Source organism: Micromys minutus, assembly GCF_963924665.1.
Source record: "Micromys minutus genome assembly, chromosome: 26".
Taxonomy (NCBI): Eukaryota; Metazoa; Chordata; class Mammalia; order Rodentia; family Muridae; genus Micromys; species Micromys minutus.
Genome location: NC_137961.1, coordinates 13541456 through 13568370, shown reverse-complemented (window position 1 = coordinate 13568370; position 26915 = coordinate 13541456). Strand labels below are relative to the sequence as shown.

General features: G+C 39.6%; 1 protein-coding gene across 1 annotated transcript in view; it reads left to right on the top strand.

Moving 5' to 3' along the window:
* Positions 1–26375, top strand: part of CA8 (carbonic anhydrase 8) — a gene marked incomplete at its 5' end in the record, with an annotated part of 79821 nt that extends 53446 nt beyond the window's left edge. The window contains 2 exons of the mRNA XM_080938533.1: positions 8677–8846; positions 26070–26375. Coding sequence (XP_080794659.1) covers positions 8677–8811 — 135 coding nt within the window. The 3' untranslated portion in view covers positions 8812–8846; positions 26070–26375. The remainder of the gene's footprint in view (positions 1–8676; positions 8847–26069) is intronic.
* Between the last annotated feature and the right edge of the window lie 540 nt (positions 26376–26915).

Here is a 26915-nt window from a genome sequence, read left to right as displayed (position 1 = left end):
AGGGACGGGCTTTGAGGTTTCAAAAACCAACAGCATTTTCAGTTAGCTCTCTGGGCTTGATGGTTGTATCTCAGGATGTAAAGCTCTAAGCTACTGCTCTAACATTATACCTGCTTGCCTGCTGCCATATTCTCAGCTGTGACGATCAAGTGCTCCAACTCTCAGGAAGTGTGAGCCCCAAATTAAATGTTTCCTTTTATAAAGTGCCTTTGCCATTGTGCTTTGTCACAGCAGTAGAAAACCAAGACGATGGCTACAACATTGATGAAGCCCTGAAGAACGGGCTTTGCATTTCATTTTCTTGCTTTTCCCTTCTTCCACTCTTTGCTGTGTGAAGCCCCTGCTCATGAGTCTGCCCCTTGCTCTTACAATTTCCAACCTCCAGAGCTGTGAGAGGCAGATTCATTATTTTGTAGGTATTCTATAATCACAGCACAAAAATGGACTCAGGCACTTGTAGGTCTCGAACCTGAGTGTGCACCCACATGCTCGGAAGGTCTCTGGGCTCCACCTAAGATGCTAACCAAGTAAGTGTGGTATAGGATGTGGCAGTTCCCATTACACTTCTTGAGAACCACTTCAAGTACTGTTTTGTTACCGTGTCCTGCACTCATCCCAACCATGTATTAGATTCATATTCCAAACCCTGAGATTCAGAACATGAGCATGAGGGGGATGGGTAGCCCTGGACCCTACCTAATGGAAACATAGTGTATACACATGTAAAAATAAACCAAAAGCTGGTAGAATTAATTGAAATCATAGGCTTACAATAGAAACGTGATTGCAACAAAAAGTCAATAGAGAAGGTACTGCTGGGAACTTTTTGAGTTCTTAATCTCATGCTTAGCCTTTGCTCCTCTGGGAGTGTTATATACTTACATGCATGATGTACTTACATGTTTGTACTATCACTGTGTGAATGCTCAGCTGGTGGCTAAATAGAAGTTTTTGTTTGTTTGTTTGTTTGTTTTAACCCAGGGGACTCCACCATTTTTTTAAAATTTGCATTGCTTTTAGGCACTTACAGCACCTACTGAGACACTTTGCATGAGCATTCCTCTGTCTTAAGTGTGATGAGAACACTTCCCTGGGGGATGCAGCCTTAGTGACCTCTGTTTCTGGAGGGAGTTTTATTCTGTGTTCATGAGCAGCTACCAAGACACAGAGAGGAAGTCAGCTGGGGCTGTAGCTGCTGTGGGCTATAGGTAGGAACAAGAGGGACACTGACCTCAGAGTGCTTAGAGAGAAGATGCTCTTTCTCTTCCCTAATTCTGACACAAGAACATATGTATAGATTAAGAAGCCTGTACAGAGTCCCTCATAGTTGAGAAGTTATAAACCTCCTGAGTGCTGGGATTACAGTCATAAGTCATGATGTTACTCTGACCTTAAACTATTCTATTGAAATATGATTAACATAGGAAGCTGTGCATATTTGCATAAATATTCATAAGACTATATACATTTGATAGGTCTTGGAATAAGGACATACCTGTGAAACTATTGGCCCTTTCAAGACCATCAGCATGTTCATCGCCTTAATCTTTATTATGTTTCTATCGCTGTGAAGACTCTATGACCAAAGCCCCTTATAGAAGAAAGAGTTTATTGGGGCCTTAGAGTGTCTGAGTGTTAGACTATGACCATCATGGCAGGGAATACTGGAGCAGGCAGGCATGGCGGTAGAGCAGTAGCAGAAAGCATATGCTCTTATCTGTAAGCAGGAGAAAGAGAGAGAAAGCTAACTGGGAATGGCATAGGCATTTAATCTCAAAGCCTTCCCTCTGGTGACACACCTTCAACAAGGGCACACCTCTTAATCCTTCCCAAACACTTCCACCAACTGGGAACCAAGTGTTCAAGTATGTAAACATTTTTTGAGCCTTTCTTATTCAAACCATATCAACTCCCAATGAACTGATCTGTAAGTTGGTCATGGTGTCTTTACAGCAACAGAAAAGTAACCAAGACAACCCTCCAACATTTCTTCTTATAGCCTTTATTAGTATTGTATTTACGGTGGTTCAATTAATTCAAGATCTAGCTCATTGGTACTTCTAATTGCACAGCACAATAATGTTAGCAGTTTCCTGCAGAGGGCAATGATTGAGGCCATCATTTGGCTAGATCTTCTCTCAAGAAGCTGTTTGCACATAATGTGGTCCAGACTGAGGCCCAGGGCATGAAGGCTGTGCCTGAAGCTTAGGTAAAGAAAATATAAAATTAATTGAGTTTTAAAATAAGCTTCAAAGTCAGTGAAAAATGACACAATGCCTATAATGTTCTTAGGCCACAGCTTGTCACTGATCTTCCCCATGGTTTGTGAACTTTGGCATAGATTCTTCATATATTTTGAAGTGGATAAAGTGAATGCTGAGAGGCAAGATTTAAGATTTCCCAGTGGAGTGATTTACTATCGATTTCAGCTAAAGATTTATCTCCAAAATGCTGAAGGTTTAATGTATAAAGACTCTGCAGAGTGGATGGCTGGTTAGTAATGAGTGTTAGGAAAAAGATGAAGAGAGTGGGGGGGGGGGTAGGGACAGTATAAGACAGAATAGAGTTTATTCGGGGAATTGGGGAGTTAAGAAGGTAGTAGGGACACACACACACACACAGAGAGAGAGAGAGGGGGGGGAGAGGGAGAGAGAGAGAGAGAGAGAGAGAGAGAGAGAGAGAGAGAGAGAGAGAGAGAGAGAGAGAGAGAAAGAGAGAGAGAGATAAGAGGAATAGAGAAGTAGAGGCTAGTCATGAGCACATGGAGAGAGGAGGGAGGAAGGGAATGGAGAGAGAAGGGACAAGGGGGGAAGAGAGTGAGAGGCCATGAGACCAAGAGGGCAAGAGTAAGACAGTAAGAGGGGGGGCAAGCAGCCCCTTTTATAGTGTCAGGTAACTGGGGCAGAGCATACCTGGGTATTGTCAGGTAACTGTGGGGTGGGGTTTCCAGAATCCCAACAATTAGTGTAAGTGGTACGTTGCTGGAGTTCTTCCTTCCTTCTACTGTTTATGTCACCCCTGTGAATGATGCCATCATTGTCATCTCTGTTGCACAGGGGAAATTGGGGCCTAAAGAGGTGATGTCATTTGGTCATGTGGGGCCCACATAGCAGAGCCAAGAAAGAAAAACAGGTATTTGGTTAGAAACCCACACCCTCGCCACTGTACTCTTTTTGAAATAGGCTAGGATTCTGTGCTGCCCAGGGTCTTTCTCTTTTCACCCTTTGTGGGGAACATTGAGAAAAAGCAAAAGCAAATATCAGGGGGAATTTTCTAGAAGCCCCAGTTGTAGAGAGTTTTCAGTTGCTGTAAGCATTGGGTACGGACCCCGGGAAGGACCAGTAAAAGAAAACTGATATGGTAGTTGCTCATGTGTTTGACTGGCACTGCAGTGTAAGAACAGCATGTAGGCATAGTGAAAATGCAGATCAACAGGGTAATTCCATCTGGGTCGGACTTCCCTCACTTACGAAAATCAGTCTGCACTTTGGAGATGTGGAAAAATCAAACATTACAAGTCATCTTTGTAACCAAGTTGATAATCTAACCCATCATTTAATTTTCCTCAGCCCTGTGTTCCAGCCTATATGGGGGGGGGGGTGGACTGAATTAGAATGTTATGGGATATAGGAAAATCCACATGTATGATTTTGCTATTATGTAGAGATTTCCTGGCCACCGTTTAAGTCTGGGCTTTTAGTTAGATCTCTGTCATTGCTTCTCTTTAAAGGAAGAGAGGATTCTTGTGTTACACACTTCTGCAACCACAATATTTTAATACAGACACTCCTGTGTGAAAAGAGTGGAACATGGCTGGCTTTATTGCTGGGGAGTATTTTAATGAAGTACCAGATGCTGCAGTTTATGTGGGTAGCATGTGGGGTGAGCGTGGGGAACACACATGGGACTTTTGATGGCTACTAAATTCTTCTCATGTTCACATGTGGTAGACTACATTTCTTAGGAGGCTCAAACCTCCTGACAAGGATGTCCTCAGAACCCTGGAAACTTTTTCCCTTGTCACAGGCGAGTCATAAGACCTGGAAAGACAACCAGAGCTGGGAGTTAGGCTGGAAGTGACTATTGGAAGAATCTGGGCTCACACCTTGGGAGAAGCACAGGCATCTGTCACAGCTGTATACTCCAGAGGGCTAGATGAGAAGTAGGGCTGGCTTTTGATGAAAGAAACCATCAGTTCTTTATGTTGGTCCATCCATCTATGCATCTATGCATATATCCACCCACCACCCTCTCACCCACCCTCCCACCCATCCACCCACTCACCCACCCACCCACCCACCGACCCACCCATTCATCCATCCATCCATCCATCCATCCATCCATCCATCCATCCATCCATCCATCATCTATATTTTACCATCTGTTATCTATATATCTACCTATGTATCTAACTATGCATTTATTTATGCATCTACCTATTTATGCATTTATGTATCTATCTATGTAACTATCAATATTTTATACTTATATATAATGAAATATAGTCAAATACGTAACCTCCAATACTACTCACATTCCCCTAACACCTTTCCTAATTTGTTTCTTTCTCCTCCTCTTCCTCCATTCTTCCTCTTCCCCCTTCTTTCTCATCTTCCTCCCTCTTTTCTTTTTCTATGATAACATACTAAGAATAACCAATCCTATGCATATGTACATGGGTCTAGGGCCTGCTATGGGAAGCCTACTAGTAGCCATACCCTCAAAGGAGAGTGATTTTCCATTCCTGAACAGCTATTAGCTGCCAGTAGCACCTCAGTACTGTGAAGGGCCTGGGGACCAAGCCCCATCCATGTTGGACAGCTTCATCTTAAGTGTGTCCGTGTGAGTGACCGCAGCTACCGTCTTCATGAATGTAACTGCCACGCCATGTCTGGAAGGCATCTCACAGCTCTCTTCCTTGTGCTTCAGCTCTTACATGCTTTCCTCTTCTTCTTCTTCTTCTTCTTCTTCTTCTTCTTCTTCTTCTTCTTCTTCTTCTTCTTCTTCTTCTTCTTCTTCTTCTTCTTCTTCCTTCTTCTCCTTCTTCTTCTCCTTCTCCTTCTCCTTCTCCTTCCCCTTCCCCTTCCTCTTTCTCTTCCTCCTTCTCCTCCTCTCCCTCTCCTCCTCCTCTTCCTCCTCCTCCTTCTCCTCTCCTTCTCATCCTTCTCCTCTTCCTTTTCTTCCTCCTCCTCCTCCTCTTCCTCCCTCTTCTTCTTCAATGCTCTTTGAGCATTGGTTGGTTTGGGATGTTATTAAAGATGTCCCATGCAGGACTGAGCATTCAGTCTCTTCCATTCCACAACTTTAGCAATTATGTGCCTCCTCCATTCATTGCTATATGTGCACTTAGATACCCTACATGGCTTGTACCACAATAACACCTGTGGCCACATGTTCCCTGGAAGGTCATTATTGTGGCATTCAGTCTCCCGTGCTGCACAAGAACAATGTTTTACCCTTTTAGCTGTGTGTGTAGCATCATCTAGCTTTACAAGGGCTAAAAATCAGGGAAGAAGTTTTCTGGAGTTTGATGTTGGCTTGCAGTCACAGCATGTGGTGTGTTCAGCAGTAAGATCTTACCATGAAGTTCTAGTGGGACGTGAGAGCAACAATATTCTCAGTTGTTTTAGAACGTCTGGGTGCCTTCCTGGTCAGGAACCTGGGAGTGGTTTGTTTCTTGTTTAATAACCCATATCCTCTGGGAGTGGAAATTTCTACCCATTGAAGATTCCTCTGTTTAAATTCATTTCTTTTAAGGTTTTATTTTGAAATAGGCTTATTAACAAGTGGAATTTTCCATAATATTTTCTCCATAAGATGTTTTCATAATCATTGGTTTATGTTAGCCTATCCATCCTCCCCCTGTGTCTCTTTGGGTCTGAGTTATCTCACTCAGTATATTTTTTCCAGTTTCATTTGGAGACTTCATTGCTCTTTATGACACTAATATTCCATTGTGTATATGTACCACAGTTTTCTTATTAATTCATTGGCTGGTGAACATTTGGTATGATCCCATTAGACTTATTTCCAAAGTGCCCGTACTAGTTATACCCCGCCCCCCACCAACAGTTCATAAGAATTCCCCCTTGCCACATCCATGCTACTGTTTGCTGTTTATTTGTATTATCGATTATGGTCATGTTACTCTTCTAACTTAGGTGACATGGAATCTTTTTTTAAAAAGTTTAAGTACTTTTTTCAAAATGTATTAATTTTTTCATATTATACCCCAATCATAGCCTCCCCCTATTTTCGCTCCTCCTACTTCTGAACCTTCAAATCCCCCCCCCATTGTCTCCTTGGGTATCAGCCCACCCTAAGACATCTAGTTCCATTAGGACTTATCACTTCCTCTCCCACTGAGGCCCAACCAGGCAGTCCAGGAAGAATAATTAATGCCAGGTAACAGAGACAGAGATAGCCCCAGCTCCATTTGTTAGGGGACTCTATAAAGACCAAGCTACACATCTGCTACAAATGTAGGGGTTCTAGGTCCGGCACACCCTTTAGTTGGGGGTTCAGTCTCCATGAGTCCCCATGAGCCCAGGTTAGTTGACTCTCTATGTCTTCTTGGGGTGTCCTTGACTCCTGAGTCTCAGTCAGTCCTATCCCCATTCTTCCACAAGATTCTCCAAGCACTGCCTGATGTTTAGCTGTGGGCCTCTGCATCTGTTTCCATCCACTGCTGGGTGAGGCTTCTCAGTTTCCTGCCTGCAGGCATAGCAGAGTATCATTAATAGTGTCAGGAAGGGGGTGACATGAAATCTTAAAGTGGTTTTAATATGCATTTCCATGATGGCTGTTGAGTGCTTTTTAGATTCTTCTTAGCCATTTCTATTGTTTCTTTTGAGAATTCTTGGTTTAGTGCACAGTCCATCTTACAAAGTCTTCTATTTTAAAATAATCTGTGCATGTGTCTGCCTGTGGGTTTGTGCACGTGAGCATGGGTGCCATCAGAAGCTAGGTGAGGGGGTCGTGTCCCCTGGAGCTGGAGTTACAGAACCCACTGAGTGCTGGGAACGAAGCGCAGGGCCTCAGTGCCCTCTCAAATGCTCAGCAGTCTCTCCAGTTTTCATAGGCCACTGTCAAATTGGGTTGTTTGCTTTCTTAATATTTAGAGTTTTTTTTTTTTTTTTTTTTAAGGAGGGCTAATCCTTTAGATATTCTAGGCTCTAATGCTCTGTCAGATGAATATCTTTCAAAGGTATTTATTTATTTATTATTTTAATTTTATTTCTTTTAAAATTTATTTTTGTACTACATCTAATACCTAATCATCTCACACACAGTGACAGCAGAGGACGTCAGCCAGAGATGTCCTTGGGAAGCACCAGGGCACTGGCTCATTTGTTCTTTCCCTTTTCTCCGTGTGTATTAAACGGACACAGAGTTTTTGTGTGGTTTCTGTAGACATTGGAATTACCCGGATTCCTAGTATCATCTTTTTATTTTATCAACCAGATTTTTTATAGTTCTTTTTTTTACAACTTTATTTTTTAAAAAACAGAGATACATGTACAAATTATTAAAAGCATTTTAGCTTAAATATATGTGACTATATTTTTGTCAGTACTTGATTTTTTTTTTTAGAGGTTTGATGGTATGCATTGAAATCCTACAACTTACAAAGATCATAAAGTATATGTGAAACAAAATGTAACATGGAAATAGTCAAAGTTTTCTTGGTGTGTAAAGATTAAGCATAATGATTTTTAACTACCAAAAATTGCCAAAAGGCTATATTCTTAGCTCTTGAGTTATTAATGATTTAAGGTCTAGGTGTACCCCACTCTGAGAAGTTGCTATTCACTTATTATTATTATTATTATTATTATTATTATTATTATTATTATTATTATTATTATTATTGTGTTCTAAGAAGGACTGAGGCTATTAGAAACAATGACTTTATGAAATTCCTAGGAAAATGGATATATCTAGAGAATATCATCCTGAGTGAGGTAACCAAGTTACAAAAGAACAGACATAATATGCAGTCAGTGATAATTGGATGCTAGCCTCAGAAAGCTCTGAACACCCCAGAAACAACTCAATGAACCTCAATAATAAAATAAAATAAAATAAAGGCCCAAAAGTGGAAGCCTCAGTCCTTCTTAGAAAAAATAGTATCATCTTTTAAAGGCCTTGTCTGATCTCCTTAGATCTGAAACAACTAAATCTGCTTTTCTGGTTTAAAAATTATTTGGTTTATTATTATTTTAATGTCTGTCTCTCTGTCTGTCTCTCTGTCTCTCTGTCTCTCTGTCTCTCTCTCTCTCTCTCTCTCTCTCTCTCTCTCTGTGTGTGTGTGTGTGTGTACGTGTGTGTGCGCATGTGAAGTACCTGTAGAAGCTAGAAGTGAGCATTATATTCATTATATTCCTAATGTGGATGCTGGGTACTGAACTCAGGTCCTCTGCAAAGGCAGCATGCTTTTTTTCCACTGGGCTATTTCGTTAGCCTCTCTCTCTCTCTCTCTCTCTCTCTCTCTCTCTCTCTCTCTCTCTCTCTCTCTCTCTCTCTCTCTCTCTCTGTCTGTCTGTTTTTAAAATTTACCTTTCATTTCTTTTATATTGTAATTTATGGGTATATTAAATTGCTGATGAAATTCTGAGCTTGTGTGTGTATTGATTGGTTAGTGACTAATTTCCCTTATTTTCCTTTACTTCCCAGATAGAAGAGTTTCGAAGGCTGAGGACACATGTCAAGGGGGCAGAACTTGTGGAAGGCTGTGATGGCATTTTGGGAGACAATTTCCGACCTACCCAGCCCCTGAGTGACAGAGTCATCCGAGCAGCATTTCAGTAGCCAGAGAGGCCGGAAACAAGCTCATCTCCATCAGGGTATGTAAGATGTGACAAGGAAATGAGTTACCTTAGCCCAGCATCCCAAAGTTGTCCTATACTGAAATGCAGGTCACTGTAAGACATTATAGTGCATTCTTGTGCTCCATTAATGACAAGACAGCAGTCATTTTTCTTAATATATAATATATATATTATCCCTTCTCCAAGTTTCAACTTTGGAAACCCCTATTCCATCTCCCTCACGCTGCTTCTGTGAGGGTGCTCCCCACTTCTGCCGTCCTGCCCTGGCATTCTTCTACACTGGGGCATCAAGCCTTCAGAGGACTAAGGGCTTCTTCTCCCATTGATGCCCGAAAAGGTCATACCCTACTACATATGTGGCTGGGGCCATAAGTCTCTCCATGTGCACTCTTTGGTTGGTGGTTAAGTACCTGGGAGCTCTGAGTACACTGGTTGGTTAATATTGCTGTTCTTTCTATGGGGTTGAAAACCCCTTCAGCTCTTTCAGTTTTTTTTTTTTTTCTAGCTTCTCCACTGGGGACCCTGTGTTCTGTCCAATGGTTGGCTGCAAGAATACATTTCTGTATTTGTCAGGCTCTGGCAGAACCTCTCAGGAAACATTCATATCAGGCCCCTATTATTAAGCACTTCCTGGCATCTGCAATAAAGTCAGGGTTTGGTGGCTACATATGGGCTGGATCCCCAGGTAGGGCAGTCACTGGATGGCTTTTTGCTCAGTTTCTGCTCCACACTTTGTCTCTGTATCCTTCCATGAATATTTTGTTCCCACCTCTAAGAAGGACAGAAGCATCCACACTTTGGTCATCTTTCTTTTTGAGTTTAATGTGGTCTGTGAATTGTATCTTGGGTATTATGAGTTTTTGGGCTAATATCTACTTATCAGTGAGTGTATATTATGTGTGATCTTTTTGGATTGGATTATATCACTGAGGATGATATTTTCTAGTTCTAATTTGCCTAAGAATTTCATGAAGTTTTTGTTTTTAATAGCTGAGTAGTGCTCTACTGTGTAAATTTACCATATTTTCTGTATCTGTTCCTCCGTTGAAGGGCATCTGGTTCTTTCCAGCTTCTGTCTATTATAAATAAGGCTGCTATGAACATAGTGAAGCATGTGTCCTTGTTATATGTTGGAGCATCTTTTGGGTATATACCCAGAAGTGGTATAGCAGGGTCCTCAGGTAATACTATGTTCAGTTTTCTGAGGAACCACAACACTTGTTTTCGGAATGGTCCTACCAGCTTGCAATCCCACCAACAGTGGAGAAGTGTTCCTCTTCCTCTATATCCTCACCAGCATCTGCTGTCACCTGAGTTTTTGATCTTAGCCATTCTGATTGGTATGAGGTGGAATCTCAAGGTTGTTTTTATTTGCATTTCTTTGATGACTAAATATGTTGAACATTTCTTTAGGTGCTTTTTGGCCATTTGATATTCCTCAATTAAGAATTCTTTGTTTAGCTCTGTGCCCCATTTTCTCAAATGGGGATATTTGGTTCTCCGGAGTCTAATTTCTTGAGTTTATGTATATATTGGATATAAGCCCTCTACTGAATATAGGATTGGTAAAGATCTTTTTAAAATCTGTTGGTTGCCACTTTGTCTTATTGACAGTGTCTTTTGCCTTATAGAAGCTTTGCAATTTTATGAGGTCCCATTTGTCAATTCTTGATCTTAGAGCATAAGCCATTGGTGTTCTGTTCAGGAAAATTTCCCTTGTGCCCATGTATTTGAGGCTTTTTCCCACTCTTCTATTAGTTTCAGTGTATCTGGTTTTATGTGGAAGTCTTTGATCACTTGCACTTGAGCTTTGTACAAGGATATAAAAATGGATTGATTTACATTCTTCTGCATGCTGACCATTATTTGAACCAGCACCATTTGGTGAAAATACTGTCTTTTTTTCCCACTGCATGATTTATTTCCTTTGTCAAAGATCACGTGATCATAGGTGTGTGGGTTCATTTCTGGATCTTCAACTCTATTCCACTGATCTACTTGCCTGACTGTGTACCAATGCCATGCAGTTTTATCATGATTGCTCTGCAGTATAGTTTGAGGTCAGGGATGGTGTTTCCCTCAGATATTCTTTTATTGATGAGAATAGTTTTTGCTATCCTGGGTTTTTTGTTATTCCAAATAAATTTGCAAATTGCTCTTCTAACTCTGTGAAGAATTGAGTTGAAGTTTTTAATGGGGATTGCATTGAATCTGTAGATTGCTTTCAGCAAGATGGCCATTTTAACTATATTAATCCTGCCAATCCATGAGCATGGGAAATCTTTCTAGCTTCTGAGATCTTTGATTTCTTCCTTCAGAGATGTGAAGTTCTTGTCATACAATCTTTCACTTGCTTGGTTAGAGTTACACCAAGGTATTTTATATTGTTTGTGACTATTGTGAAGGGTGTAGTTTCCCTTATTTTTTTCTCATCCTTTTAAACTTTTGAGTAGAGGATGAATACTAGTTTGTTTGAGTTAATTTTTATATTTAGCCATTTTGGTGAAGTTGTTTATCAGGTTTAGGATTTCTCTGATGAAATATTTGGGGTCACTTAACTATTCTATAATATCATCAGAAAATGATGATATTTTGACTTCTTGCTTTTCAGTTTACATCCATTTCACCTCCTGTCATTGTCTAACTGCTCTGGCTAAAACTCCAAGTACTGAATTGAATAGATAGGGAGAGAGTGGGTAGCCTTGTCTATTCCTGGACTTTAGTGGGATTGTTTCAAGTTTCTCTCCATTTAGTTTGATGTGGGCTACTGGTTTAGTGGGATACTAGCTATCTGGCTAGTGAATTACATTTGTGAATTTCTGTATATTGATCCATTCATGCATCCCTGGGATGAAGCATACTTGATCATGATGAATGATCATTTTGATGTGTTCCTTAAATTCAGTTTGCAATAATTTTATTGAGTAATTTTGCATTGTTTTTTATAAGTTTTGAAATTCTCTTTCTTTGCTGGGTCTTTTTGTGGTTTATGAATAAAAATAATATGGCTTCAAAGAATTTTGGTATCTTATATCTGTCCAGAAAATGGTCCATTTCCTCCAGATTTTCCAGTTTTGTTGAGTATAGACTTTTGTAGTAGGATCTGATAATTTTTTTAATTTCCTCAGTTTCTGTTGTTATGTCTCCCCTTTCATTTCTGGTTTTGTTAATTTGAGTACTATCCCTGTGCCCTTCGGTTAGTCTGGCTAATCTATCTTGTTAATTTTCTCAAAGAACCAGGGCCTGGTTTTGATGATTCTTTGTATAGTTCTTTTTGTTTCTACTTGGTTGATTTCAGCTCTGAGTTAATTATGAAGCAAATTGCTATGTCGCTGTTTCTACATACAGTCTGCTAGTTTATGTGTTTTTATTGGGGAATTGAGTCCATTGATGTTAAAAGATCTTAAGGAAAAGCAATTGTTTCTTCCTATTATTATTGTTGTTAGAGGTGGAATTATTTTTGTGTGGCTAACTTCTTTTGAGTTTATTGAAAGATTACTTTCTTGCTTTTATCAGGGTGTAGTTTTTCTTTTTGTGTTGGAGTTTTGCATCTATTATTTTTTGTAGGGCTGATATTGTGGAAAGATATTGTGTAAATTTGTTTTTGTCATGGAATAATCTTGGTTTCTCCATCTATGGTAATCGAGAGTTTTGCTGGGTATAGTAGCCTGGGCTGGCATTTGTGTTCTTTTTGGTATTGGATGACAACTGCCTAGGACATTCTGGCTTGTAGAGTCTCTGTTGAGAAGTCTGGTGTAAGTCTGACTTGTCTGCCTTTATATGTTACATGACATTTTCCCTTCCTGATCTTAATATTCTTTCTTTGTTTTGTGCATTTGGTGTTTTGAGTATTATGTGATGGGAGGAATTTTTTTTTGGTCCAGTCTATTTGAAGATCTGTAAGCTTCTTGTATATTCATGGGCATCTCTTTCTTTAGGTTAGAGAAGTTTTCTTCTATATCTTTGTGAAGTTATTTATTTGTCCTTTAATTGGGAATCTTTGCTATCTTCTATACCTGTTATCTTTAGGCTTGGTCTTCTTATTGTGTCTTGGATTTCCTGGATGTTTTAGGTTAGGAGCTTTTGCAATTATTAATTTTCTTTGATTGTTGTGTTAATGTTTTCTATGGTATCTTCTGCACCGGAGATTCTCTCTCTATATCTCTTGTAGTGTCTTGGTGATGCTTGCATCTATGACTCCTGATCTTTTTCCTAGGTTTTCTATCTCCAGGGTTGTCTCCCTTTGTGATGTCTTTATTGTTTCTTTCTCCAGTTTTAGATCCTGGATGGTTTTGTTCAATTCCTTCACCTGTTTGTGTTTTCCTGCAGTTCTTTCAGAGATTTTTGTGGTTTCCCTTTAAGTGCTTCTACTTGTTTACCTGTGTCTCCTGTAATTCTTTAAGGGAGTTTTTTATGTCCTTCTTAAAGTCCTCTATCATCACCATGAGATGTGATTTTAAAATCTGAATTTTTTTTCCCCCGGTGTGTTGGGGTATCCATGACTTGCTGTATTGAGAGAACTGGGTTTTGATAATGCAGTGTATTCTTTGTTTCTGTTGCTTAGGTTCTTGGACTTGCCTCTCACCATCTGGTTATCTCTTGTGTTAGCTGGTCTTGCTGTCTCTGACGAGAACCTGTCCCTCCTGTGAGCCTGTGAGCCTATGATATCATGATGTTAATTATGTCAGTACTCCTGGCAGACCAGCTCTCTCTGGATTATATTTGGTTACCTAGAGCTGTGCCACAGGTTTAACTCCAGGGTGCAGATGGAGACCTGAAATACAGATTTTAATAAATATTTCTTTATTTTCTCACTTGAAATTTTAAATCTCAATTTCTGCTTTAATGGTGGCTTTCCTAAGGAAGGGCATGCGGGATGCAGAGGTAAGAATTTGCAGAAGTCTCTTTAGCAGTCAGTTCCTCATCTCCCGAAGAGGCAGTGGCTACGTTCTCTGATCAAGGAGAATAAAAGAAGGCCTAGAAGAAGTATCCTTCCTGTTTATCACCATGTAGTTTCATCTTGTTCCGTGGTTTATGAAGGGCGGATCTGGCCTGACTGAAATTCCTGTGTCCTATGGAAGTCTTTTTTTATTATATGTTACCTCTACAGAATTGTGGATTTTTGTGTTACATATATATATATATATATATATATATATGAGACATACTCTGGTCATATTGTTTTTGTCCCTTTACTCTTTCTCTCTCTCTCTTTTTTTTGCTTCTTATAAGTACTTCTTATTTACTAACTGAAGAACATGTTATCTATTTGTAAATAATATTATTTTACTGAATGACATATTGAGTCCATCATATTTTTTACTTATGTGTAGGGAGTTCACAAACACGGGAAAGATAAAAAGTGCGAAGATTACCATGTATTAGAATCTTTCCTTACCTTGTAAGCCACTTAAATGTGCATCAGTCAGAGAAATGTTAACAGACAGCTGCTTCCCACAATGGGAACACCTCTGCTAGAACAGTACATGAAGAAGCAGGACAGAGAGGGGACTTGAGATAAACTATTAAGAGTATGGCCTTATATGTGCACTGCATTAGTCACATATGACAACTATGAAGTCACAGTTGAAAGGAAAGCTCCAGCCTTGGAAAGCTCACAGTCTCCTGTTCTGACTGTTGTGGTTGGAGATTTCAAAAGGTGATGATGTCATCAGTCTTATTTGCTTGTCATTGCTTTTAGCTTATCCTGTAGACTTTGCTTTTTTTGGGGGGGGAGTACTTTGCTCACTCTGCACTATACCTCCTTCCCTTTGCATATGTGACCTCTCAGCTGCCCTGAGCTCAGCTCAGATGACAGTTTCAGTAGGAATCCTCTGCTTTTTTTCTTATAGAAGACTTCGATTCCTGACCCCCTTCCATTTAGCTATTTTTGTATTTCTTATTTTCCTATAGTATTTCAAACTCTACATGTTGGGATTGTTTTGTTTCACCACAAACTCACTGTAACACATACTGTATTGTATCTGGCTTGTCTGGCTTGTCTTCAGGCCAATTAGAAGTTTCTCAGCCCACACGAGTACAGCAGCCAACCTCATTTATTCTCATCTCTCAACTGGCCAGTGAAGTTCCCTTTCCCCTTCCTCTAACTTGAGATAATGAAGGTCCAGCAAATCTAACACTGCTCAAAATGGGAAAAAGTATAGTAATTCAGATGTTACAATAAGAACATCCATGTGTGCTTTAAGCTAGGCCTCAAAATAGATTAGCCAAAGAGCTAAAATCACCTAAGTCCAGAGTTATTATTGAACACTTATTCTGACCATTGTGGGTGTACCCAGAAAGACATACATGGTTTCTGCCTTCATAGAATCTAGAATCTGAGGGAAGGAGTCGGGCAGTAGAGGAGAAAGTGCTCAAAAAACACATAGTTGCAAATAGTAATGTGTTATGTGAATGAGAGGAACTAAGGAAGAGCCAAAGGAACTTCCAGGAAGAGAAAATATCTTTCCGCAAAGACCTCAAGGCATACTTACTGTGAAGGAGCTAAGACATAGATAGGTACATTGAGGTCTCTGAAGGAAAGCTTGGTGTGTTTAAAATAGAAATAAAGACTGAAGTACATGAGACCCAAGTGGCAGATGTTGTCAGCAACACTAAGGTATCCCGATATTATTCTGGATGTATCATGAACCTGTAAGGACCCTGACTCAGGGGACTGACTTTTTCCCATGTCTCTTTAATAGCATACTGTAAGAAGAAAGTGTACCAAAGCAGGAGTAGAAAGATTTTAGAGATCTGTTGGGTAGCTAAAATGACAGACATGGAGGCCTGGGCCTTAGATTGGAAACAGTAGCAATGGAGAGTAAGTAATGCAATGGACATAGAAATTGTAGATGGTATCCATTGATAACTGGGTAAGTGTGCAGAGAGACAGACTTGTCAAATTAAACAATGAGGTTTGGATCTTAGGAAACCATAAGTAGAATGCTATTGAGTAACAGCAGGGAAGATGGAGGAAGCCATTTTGGGGTCAGAAACATAAAGAAAATGAGTTGTAGCACATTGACAAAAAGATGCCTGGCCATCATATTAGTGGGAACGTATAGGAAACTTGCTAAAGTATCAGGTGTAGAGATACACTTGTTAATGTTCTCATTGCTTGGAACAACCATCTGATGAAACAACTTAAGGAACAAGGAGTTGTTTTAGCTTATAGTTTCAAATAGTTCGGGACATGGTTGCTCAGCTCTGTTTGTTTGGGCAGAACATGAGGGTACCAGGGCCATGTAATAGAGGGCACATCAAATGCACAGATTAACATTATTCATTGTGGTATTTTGCACATACATGTCTATGTATTTATTATGATGGAGTGGATCAGGTGAAGCAGAATCCTGAGATTGATTTTGAGCACAAAGAACAGAGCATGCAGCTGAGCATTTTGTTCACTGGGACAGATCTTAGTGTTGAAGACTTTGAACCTTGAAAGGCTGCCATCTTGAGCACACATTGAAACCAGTTTTGTGAAGAGCAGGTGCTTTGTGTGTTCCAAGATGTTGGAAGAGAGGTGTGCTGACTTATAGATTGGCTCTGTCTGTGCCTTGCTTTGCCTTTTAAATGATGAATAGGCTAGTCACTAGGTGGCAATGTAGTTGGGAAAAGACCCAAGTGAAGGAGAGGTTAGATCTACAGGGAGAGGCCCTTGAAGGGCATAGAGAAGTGCAAAGGGACTGGTTAGTAGTAACTTACCACGTGTTGAAGAGTATAGTTGGTATGCTCTCTGTGAATATAATTAACTGTATATGACACTTTTAGTGACATGAGATAATTGCTTTGAGTGTTTGATTCACATCTGGTCCTAGACCAGAGTTGCTTCTGAGTATCTAAACATGCATTACTGTCCTCTGTCTGTCTTTACCATATGCAGATACTGAAATCTCATACCGCTTATGAGTTTATATGTATGTTAGGTCCTTAATTATTTGACTGAACAGCGATATTTACTCTTTCTAACTTTTGAAGTAGTTACAGTTGAGGTATTTGCTTTCAAAGGGGGAAAATATCCCTCAGAAATTCTAATTTTGAATTTGTCCTTTTACAAATGCATTGCTATCCTTTTGTCTTGATAGTAATAATACAAATGTAGTTAGTTCTACATAAAGTTATATTCAGAATAAATTGTATGAATGTTTTTTTTTTAATTTGGTATTTAATAATGCCTTAAGGCACATACTTCAAATTTTTATTAAAGTGAAATTATTTAATAGTTAGACTTTGAATTTAGTGCATGAATGTTTCATTTAAGCTCTTAGAACTACATAACAGAAAAATTCCATAATAGTTGTTTTCTTAAAAATGGTTAAATAGTTCAGATTTATTTCAGCTGTGCTTTTTGAAATAACTTTAGTTTTGAAATTAAAATGACAGGGTTTTAAAATGCACCATTTTTGGACATCTGGAGGGCTTTGATAAGAAGAATTATTATTACCATGAGGAATCTGAGACCGTCTTATATTTATTTAGCATTTGAAAGTGTGAATTAGGATTTGGTAGTTGTTTATCGAATTAGCATGTAATTCACCAAAGTGCTTGGAATGCTTTGGTTCAGCAGTGATGGCTTACATTTCTGGAAGACTATTGCTACTGCAAAGTCTATTATTTACTGGAGGCTTTAAAAAGTGTTTATTTTTATTTATGTTTGTGTATGAGTGCACGCGACACATGTGTGGATGCCCATGGAGACCAGCAGAGGGCGACAGAGTGTTTGGAGCTGGCATTATAGGAGGGTGTGGGCATTCTGGTATGGGTGCTAGAAACCGAACCCAGATCCTCTGCAAGCTCAGAAAGCTAATTTGCTGAACCATCTCTGTAGCCTAATTAGTCTTTGAATTTTTAAAAATAGGATTCAGAAAAACCAAATCTTATTAAAGTAGTAAATAATAAGTCCAGGTTTGGTTTATGGTTTACATATCATGCCTGATATCATTATATTAGTAGTTGTCTTCTGGAAAATAATTATGTACCTTTTTAAAATTAAGTGTTAGCCAAATTTAAAAGCCACTTGGACTGGTTACAGAGTAGCTCACCCAAGATTCAAATATCATTAATTCATGAGCAGGTTTCCACTAACTGCAATGCATCACGATGATTTATTTTCCGCGTGCATACATGTTTCTTTCCCTCATCACATTTTCTTTTCCTTGTTAGAAAGAGCAATAGCAAACAGAAAAAGAACAAAGAAAAGACCAGCAAACATCCCAGAATTATCCTTTTTTCAGTTGGTATCATTTTTTTCGAAGTCTTTGAAGCAATCCTTGACTATGTTGAATTGTTCCCAACATGTGCTTTTGCACCTAATGGTTTTGCCTTCTCAGCTTTGACGAGGCAATATGTAGCATCAGTTTCATATCTGTTTTTATTTGTAACTAGAAAGAATTCTAGGCTAGAGAAGCACAAGGCCTTATGGGAAAGGGCAGACCGTGTGAGGAAGGTGAGGAAAGCCTCAGTGTTGTAGCTGACTCTACCTGTTATCCCTCCAGTAGGAAGGAAAAGACCAAAGCCATCTCAAAGATCCAAGTCTATAGTACAGGGCACTATGGAAGCACAGCTGTATGGAAGGTGACTCCCACACTAGTGTTCCGTCCTGATCAAACATTATTAGCACGTGGCTTTAGTGTTCTAGCTGTTAACTATGGAATCCTTTGAAGTGAGCTTTGGAAAATTGGTTTGCATTCGCCATGGTATGAGCCACTTCGGAGGAAGTAAAGAAACAAGTCGAAGTGGTTGAATCCCCTGATATTTTTTTTTTTTAATTTCATTTATATACAGATTAAGGTCCAGGTTAAGGGTGCTAACCCCTATCCCTCCAATGCCCCACTTTCTAATAGTATGTAGAATACTGCTTACATCAGGAAGTGCTTGAGAAACTTGAAGTCTCCTAGATGGAGGGATAGCTCAGCTATTAAAGGCTATGGGCTAGGTCGAGAGCCTGAAGTCTCAGAGAAGAGGAATGTCATTGTATCAGTGAGAAAAGAATGGGAGCCTACGAGAGCCTGGAAGAGAGAGGGATTCATGCTGATCTGTCTGCATGGAGTGGAAGTCCTCTCCTCAAAAGGAGAAGTGGCTTAGTAAATCCCTCTTCTTGGTTCTCTCTGGTGAAATCCCAGGAGTGGGGTAGCTGTGGAGACGTGAAGCCAGCCTCAGGATAAGGTGACAGAAGGCTGCTTCTGCATGTGATTTCATGTCCCCCAAATGCAGAACAATCCCTTCCTTCCTACAGGAGGAAGGGTCTGCTTAGGTTTACGGAGTGTCTTTCATGAGTGTACGAATCCCAGTCAAGTGGCCTCTGCCTCTGTGAACTAATTTCCCCTTGCAGACTGTACTTCCTAATACCACCCTGTAAGAACGAGGAGGACATACCCATCTAGAACATTCAAGTTTACATAGAAGAAATCTTGTAAGAGGACAGTGGATGCTGACATGAGCCTCCCAAGGCTAAGAGGCCATCTATTTTAAATGTTCTTAGTGGACATATGGCCAGAGACAAATGATTGTTTGTAACTATAAATTTTAGAGGTTCCTGCTGTTGTTGTTGCTGTCATTGTTGTCATCGTTTAAATAGTAGATAAATAGAGGTCTGCTTAATTCTCTGACTACTTTAATTTTATGTAAGCATCCATTCGATTTAATTGTTTCCATGATAGACCTTCAGCAATCTATGCCCAGTACTTTTGACAGAATCTGAAGAATTCCTTAAGATTCCATAGAGATTTCTTTGGTAGGGAAATATGTAACTATATCATAACTCCTTAAATTAAATTGCTGAAGTCATAAAGCCGTGACAACTTCAGATGACTTCATTTTCCATTCCCAGGTTTCTTAAACCAAGCCCTGCGAATGGTCAGTGTTCTGACTGTTGTCACCACTCCGAGTTCCATCATTCATTCTGTGATGTGTTTTAGTAGGAATGTAAGGTCTTCAGTGCTTGCTTATGGAAAGTACTCTTAGAGGCATCAAGGCGTGTGGTACTGAGTCTTAGGCTTTTTCCTGAAGAGATCCTTAACTAAATTATTCTAAATGACTATTCCCCATACATAGAAAGATGAAATAAAGCTTTGTTCTCTGGAACTTCCTCCTTCAGTCTTTACATCATCATAATATCTAAAGGGTACTTCTTCAGGAAGTACTGTGCCTATTGCTCCGTGTTGGGATACTGTCCTCTTGAGGGTGGTCCTCATATTTGATATGTGTGTGTGTGTGTGTGTTCCTCATATTCATTGTATATATATATACAATATATATATATGTGTGTGTGTGTGTGTGTGTGTGTGTGTGTTTGTGTGTGTTCCTCATATTCATTGTATATATATATGTGTGTGTGTGTGTTTGTGTGTGTTCCTCATATTCATTGTATATATATCTATATATATGTGTGTGTGTGTGTGTGTGTGTGTGTGTGTGTGTGTATGTGTGTGTGTTCCTCATATTCATTGTATATATGTGTGTGTGTATGTGTGTGTTTGTGTGTGTTCCTCATATTCATTGTATGTGTGTGTGTGTGTGTGTGTGTGTGTGTGTCTGATGAACACAAATGGTTATATTTTCAATGTTCTCAGATTTCCATGACCCTCTTGCTCTCATTGGATGATTCCTACACCTGTGTGCTGCAGGAGAACAGAGCTTTGTTTCAGGCCTGCAAGTTTGTTCTGAGCTTTCAAGAGGGAATCCGTGCTTCACTAATGCTATTTGTTTATTTATTTATTTTTTATGGAAAAGTGATTAAAATTAGTGGATCACAGCAAAAAATAATCACTGTAATGCTAAGGAATAGAACTAAGAATGAAAATGTTGCTAACATCATAATTACTTATTTGTGGCACATTTTGGTACCTGAAATATTTACATAGGAAATAAGGTGAAAACCCACCTTTCCTTATAATGGGACACAGTGCAAATAAACCCTTTCTCATGCTGGCTGCTCAAACCCCAATTCAACTTCATTTTTGTTGACTTTGATTTCTGGACTAAAAGAATTGAGCTTGAGCTAGTGAAAAATGAAGTATATGCGCTTTCAATTAAGAAGTAATTAGACACTCAATCACCCTTACAACACACCAGGGAGTGAGGAGAAGGAAGAGAAATGTGACTCACTGTCTTGTATAAAATGGCTTTGTTAATTAGTGTGGCGCTAATTGTGATTGAGAGACTGTCACACTGTGTCATGTAGGCTTACTTCTGGATAATTTTAAAAGCTAAGTTGAGCGTTCTGACTGCAGTGCAGAATAAGACGGAGGTTGTTAAGCAGTAAGGTTTATCCTACCGAGTGGATAATCTACATAAATGCTCTCGAGTGATGGCTTCGGACGCTGTTGCCGTACAGCATCTCACTTAATGCGCTCAACATCCGGTGAGACGTGCACTCTTACCTTTGTTTTAGGGATAAAGAAACTGAGGCAGAGAAATGATGAGCAGCTTGCTTAAGTCACAACCAGTAGAGCCATCCAGGTCCCTGTGGGATTAACTTTTCACAGTGAGATCTGTTTAACTGCATCCATGAATCTTTACCCTTTTAGATAATTCCCTGACAAGGAGGATGTGTGTTTTCACTTTATGGGACAAGTTGCAGATTCCTCTGCTAGTTTGCTAAGTCACATATGCCCACCGTGTGAATATTTCATAGAATGAGGTTTTCTTATCCAGTCTTCCTCCCACTTTTGGTTTATCTCCTTTTCCTCCCTAGTCTATGCTATACCAAGCTGGCCAACGAGCTATTTCTTTGCTTTTGTTTTCATTACTCCAAACATAATTGATAGACACACATTGTTAAAAAAAAATTCTAAGCAATAACAGCATTCGACGAAGCAATGGCATCGATTCCCAGAACCCCACTGCCAGCAGCAGGTGTCATCAACTACCCTCAGGTGGCATGGCATGGCTGGAGGCCTTGAAACATGTATGTGAGGGAGAATTATGTGCTTCATGTGACACAGTTAGCGATACCTTTCTCTCATTAATGAAAGCTGTAGTTACATGCATCTCAGAGGTGGTGAGAAGGTGATGAGAAAATGAAATCTAAATGTTTACATGATTTGTTCTGCAGTGTGAGTATGGAAGGCATATGACACGTGATCTATATATGCATGTGATGTCCCATATGGAATCATTCTGTGTATGTTACTTGTCAGCTTGTTTGATGATATACCTTCTTGTTGAATAGCTGTATGTCATACATTTAAGTGTTTGTTAAGAGTAGATTTTTTTTTTTAATTTTTAAAGATGTATTTTTTGTGTGTGTTTGTGTGTGTGTGTGTGTGTGTGTGTGTTAGCAGTATTTATTTGTGTGTGCCACATAAATCCTGGTGTTCATCATTGGATTCCCTTGGAACTGGAGTCAGAGATGTTTGTGAACTGCCCTGTGGTTTCTTGGAACTGAACCTGCATCCTTGGGAGAGTAGCAAGTGCTCTTAACCAATAACCTTCTCTCCTCCAGTATGTTATGTTTAAGCATGTCCTAAAAGGCATTTATATGTAACTTCTGCTATGGTAAAATATATTGCTACAACAAACTAACTATTAGTGGCTAATTTTGTTAATGAATCACTAGAGTTCTCTCCTTTTTTTAAAAAAAAATTATTTATTTATTTTATGTATGTGAGTTCTGTCTCTTGTCTTCAGACACTGTCTTTTTTCACCAGAAGAGGGCATCATATTCCATTACAGATGGTTGTGAGCCACCATGTCATTGCTGGGAATTGAACTCAGGACCTCTGGAAGAGCAGTCGGGGCTCTTAACTGCTGAGCCATCTCTCCAGCCCCACTAGAGTCCTATCTTAACTCAGAGAATAATTACTGTCCTCAAGTGTTGTGATAATTCATGTCCTAATGAACCACATGCCCAGCTGCGGTTCACCTTCACATTTACCAGCATGGAGTCCCTAGGAAATCCTCCTGGTTTCCAGCCTGCACACAGATGATTGTCACATTACAGTGTCCCGTGGTTTTTGGCCACTCTGGGCTTCTGTCTAGTGATCAGCACCCACAGCAGTGCTTGTGTCATTAGTGAACATCACCTCTTACCCATCTGGTCTGGCTCTTCTCTCATCTTTAACATTTCCACATCAACTATGGAATCTTTTAACAGGAAGACTGGAAGTAGCAGAAGAGAAAAACAAAACACAACAAGAAAACGGAAGGAAGAAAACTACCACAGTGTGTGACTTGTGTGACATATCGCTATGGGAGTTTATTTCTTTGCAATATCGAGGAACAAAGGGTAGATATTTATTCAGTACAATCACCATAATTTCTATGTCATGCATGTGCTCTTACTATGCTTTATATATTTTGTTCCTTCATATACTCTGGAGGTATATTTGGGCAGGGGTATGGCTGGACCGTGGATGCAGTGATGGTGAACTCTCTACTGTCTCCCCAACTTGGGCAAATTATCAGTAGTCATTTAGCCTTTGCTTCCTCATAAATGAAGTGGAGACACTGCGTGGTTTAGGTTCCCAGACCTGTTTGAGGGCCAAGGACCAAGGTCTAAGCTGTGTGAGCTACGGTGGACGGCAACAGGAAGCAGACTAGCATTCGTGAAGCATGAACCATGTGGTTGATGGTTGGTATAGTCCATATTGACTAGTTGACCAGGATCTTTTCCCATTTAATTTTCATATTGAGTAATATAAACATAATCTGTTAGGTTGTCCCCACTTTTCTATCTTTTAATTTAGTGCCTAATAACACTCAATTGCTTTTTTTTCTTTTTTGAGTTGTCTACCTACTGTTGTAGTAGCATTTGTCAATTGTGGTGCTTTTATGTATTTCTAATTTGAATCATCCTTACTCTAATACACCAATGTGTGCTCCTATACAGTGTCGGCTAATTTGCTGTGCTGGCTGCTGTCCTCATTTCTGATGCACTTGGTTGTCTAGACCCAGAGGCTTGTTCTCCTGTATCTTACCTTAAAGTATTCAACAAGGTTGCCGCTCCTGGCCTCTCCTTTTCTCTTCTTTGGAGTGTCTTTGTTTTCCTCTCTGTGATTAGTGGCTATGGTAGGAAACAGCGGGAAAAGCAGATAACTAGGTGCCATTGCTTCTACTAGGCTCACATTGAGTTACAGCCTTCTTCTTTTGTGCACTACTGCTCTGAGCTCTCTAAAGTAGCATTTAGGCCAGGGCCAAGGCAGGTGTGCACAGCTAAGTTCACACTGAAGAAACTTGTGCAATCTACTCAAGGATGTGCTCCTGGTGGGGAAAATGGCCATGTAAAACAGGTTCTTAGCATGTCACTATTTTTTTTTAAGTTTTAAAGTTAAAACATTTGTTTAGATTTACTTAGTTTGTGTGTGTGTATTTTGCCTACATGTATGTGTGAGTACTAGGAATGTGCCTGGTGCTTGTGTACATGTGTGTACTAGGTGTGTGCCTTGTTCTCATGTATGTGTATGCCTGGGGCTCATGCATGTGTGTGTAGTATGTGCGCGCCTGGTACTTTTGGTGTCAGAGAAGTAGTTTGGATTCCCCGAACTGACTTTTAGAGTGTTTTTCTGATCCGCCATGTTCTAGGTCCTCTCAAGAACTGGGGCTTTGAGCTCTTGGCCATTACTGCCCCCATGTTACTATTTTTTCATGAGTTCCCATCTTGGAGACTTGGTTTTGAATTATTGTTCTTAAAAGGGATACTTTTATAGAAGATTGTCAGTTAGCTGAGTCAGACCTCTTGTCCCCGAAGTCAGCCTCTGACCCTTTGGCAGCCTCTGAGGGGCAGGATATGCTTGCGCACGTGCAACTGTATTGTTTGTAGCTTTTCAGGAAATTCCTTAAAGGGAGCTGAATTGTCCTCATTCCCTGCGGTCTCTTAGTAGAAGACAAATTGAACTTTAAAATAGGCACGTGAGAGATAACATCTGCTGTGATTATATTGAAAGAATTGATGACCAAAAAGACTTTAGAATGTGGTCATACTTCGAGGCCATTATTGTGAATAATAATCATTGAAGAACAGGAAATTTACTCTAAATTAATTTTTTTTCCTGCTTACATTTAGACAAGAAGATATTTGGAAGACATCCCAAAGTAGAGAATGCAAGCCTGATTACCTCTGTTTATTTGTCATTTCTTTAGATTTTTTTTTTACCAGACAGATTCATGTTCTGATGACCCGATGATACGGTTATCAGAAAGAATTTGGAAAATACACAGAATGCATCAAAGGAAATGCTAGTCACAAACAAAGATTACTGATTGAGCATCAGCGTTTAAAAAAAAAACTACAAATTGCATTAAAATAACGGAAAAGAGAATTTCTTTAAATGTACAAACTCTCGAAAGATTGGGAAAGCAAGAGGAAAGACTGAGGCGGTGGTGCTCTGGAAGCTGGAAGTATGTGGTGGTACCTTGGAGATGGAGGTAGCAGAGGTTTCCGTGATGGTCTCAGAGCCTCTGGACATTGATGGGAAAAGAAGCTCGTTGTAGCTGTGTTGGTGGAATACCGTTTGAGAAGCAGTTGTACCTTAAAATCCCCTTCCAAGGCCTGGCAGATGCCTGGAAATACTTACCCGGTGGAAAGAGCTGATGACAGGGAACTTGGCTGCCTCACTAAACCAGGGTAGAGGATCGAATTCCTGAGAACTTAGCGCCTCTGGTTTCTTCTCCTCCACCCAGGCTCTGGGTGCAGTGTCCAGCTGACCAACAAGGCACATATCCAGGACCCTCCACACACCCCCCCCCAATCTTTCTCAAATAGCTTTTCCAACTGGAAACCAAGTATTCAAACATAGGAGCCTATGGGGTCCATTCTCACTCAAACCACTACATCGGGAAACCTGTGGTTTTTCATTGTTCTCAAAGTACTGTGCAATGTATTAGTCTACACTTAACCTTGTAATGACTAGGACCTTTAAGATGCTTTATAACCAGGAAGAAACGGTTGCTATCCATCGTGTTCATAACACAGGACACTGTTAGCAATTTAAAGCTTTGTTTTCATGAAAACTAACATATAAGCATTGAACTAATAATGTAACTCAAGTATTAATTTAGTTGAAAATATCTGTGGCTTTGACATTGTATTCTAATTCAGTCTGACATGGAACTAAAACTAGGGTAGGCACTGTTAGAAAATAACACAGACAGCAAACCTGTGAAGATGCTTTGAAATTTCTGCATTCTCCCATGTTTAATCGCTACTGTCTTTTGTTGGACTTGAGAAAAAGGCTTTTCAGATGCTGTGGAAGGAAGCAATTAACCGAACTGCTTTGTTCTCTTTGCCTGAAGGAAGAAGACAGTGGTCCATGGAGTCCTTTGATGAGGAGTGGAAACTCTTGAGTGGTAGCTTCGTTTTACCCCTCAAGCCTGCATTATCTTCAGCTACTGCAGCTTTGATGGAGATCTGTGACCATTGTCTGTGTACATGCTGTTAGGAAATATTAGAGGTGGCTGGCCACTGTAAAGGAAATCAGTGTGCACACACCACAGCTTCTGGAATTCATACTTTTGCACATACTGCTTGTTGTTTATGTGTAGAAAGAATGAAAGTAGTTTTCAGACTTATTAATACGACTGTATCATTTATCAATATGAGATAAGAAAAACACATTCCCAGAGCTGAGTCATTTATTTCCTGTCTGCGTTAGAAAATATGCTCATTAGTGTATTTCTTGATAATAAAGTAAGAGTTTCGATTTACCACAGCATAGAACATCAAAATACAATATGAAGGAGTCATAAAAATTATCTCGTGTTTTCTTTTCAATAATCATATGAAATTCAATTTCAAACTGGTTTGTCATGGAAAGATTTGGAAGTTAATGCAAAATACTTTATATATTATTTTTAAAAAATAATTTAATTGAATCTAATATAGTTATGGCATATCTGAATGTATAAATTCTACAGAGTTAAGAATGGCATAAAAATAGAAACAAAGAAAGATGGGAACAGCATACCAGTAATAACTTTATGTCCATAATAGAAATATAAAAGCATTAGTATACTATTTTAATTTAGTATTGTACACTTGGTAAGTCTTTAAAAATACTTCATAGGTTGCACTTCTGTGGTGAGGTAAGATAAGGGTCAACCATATCCTTTGCTGAAGGATGGCTGTCAATTAAGCTCATC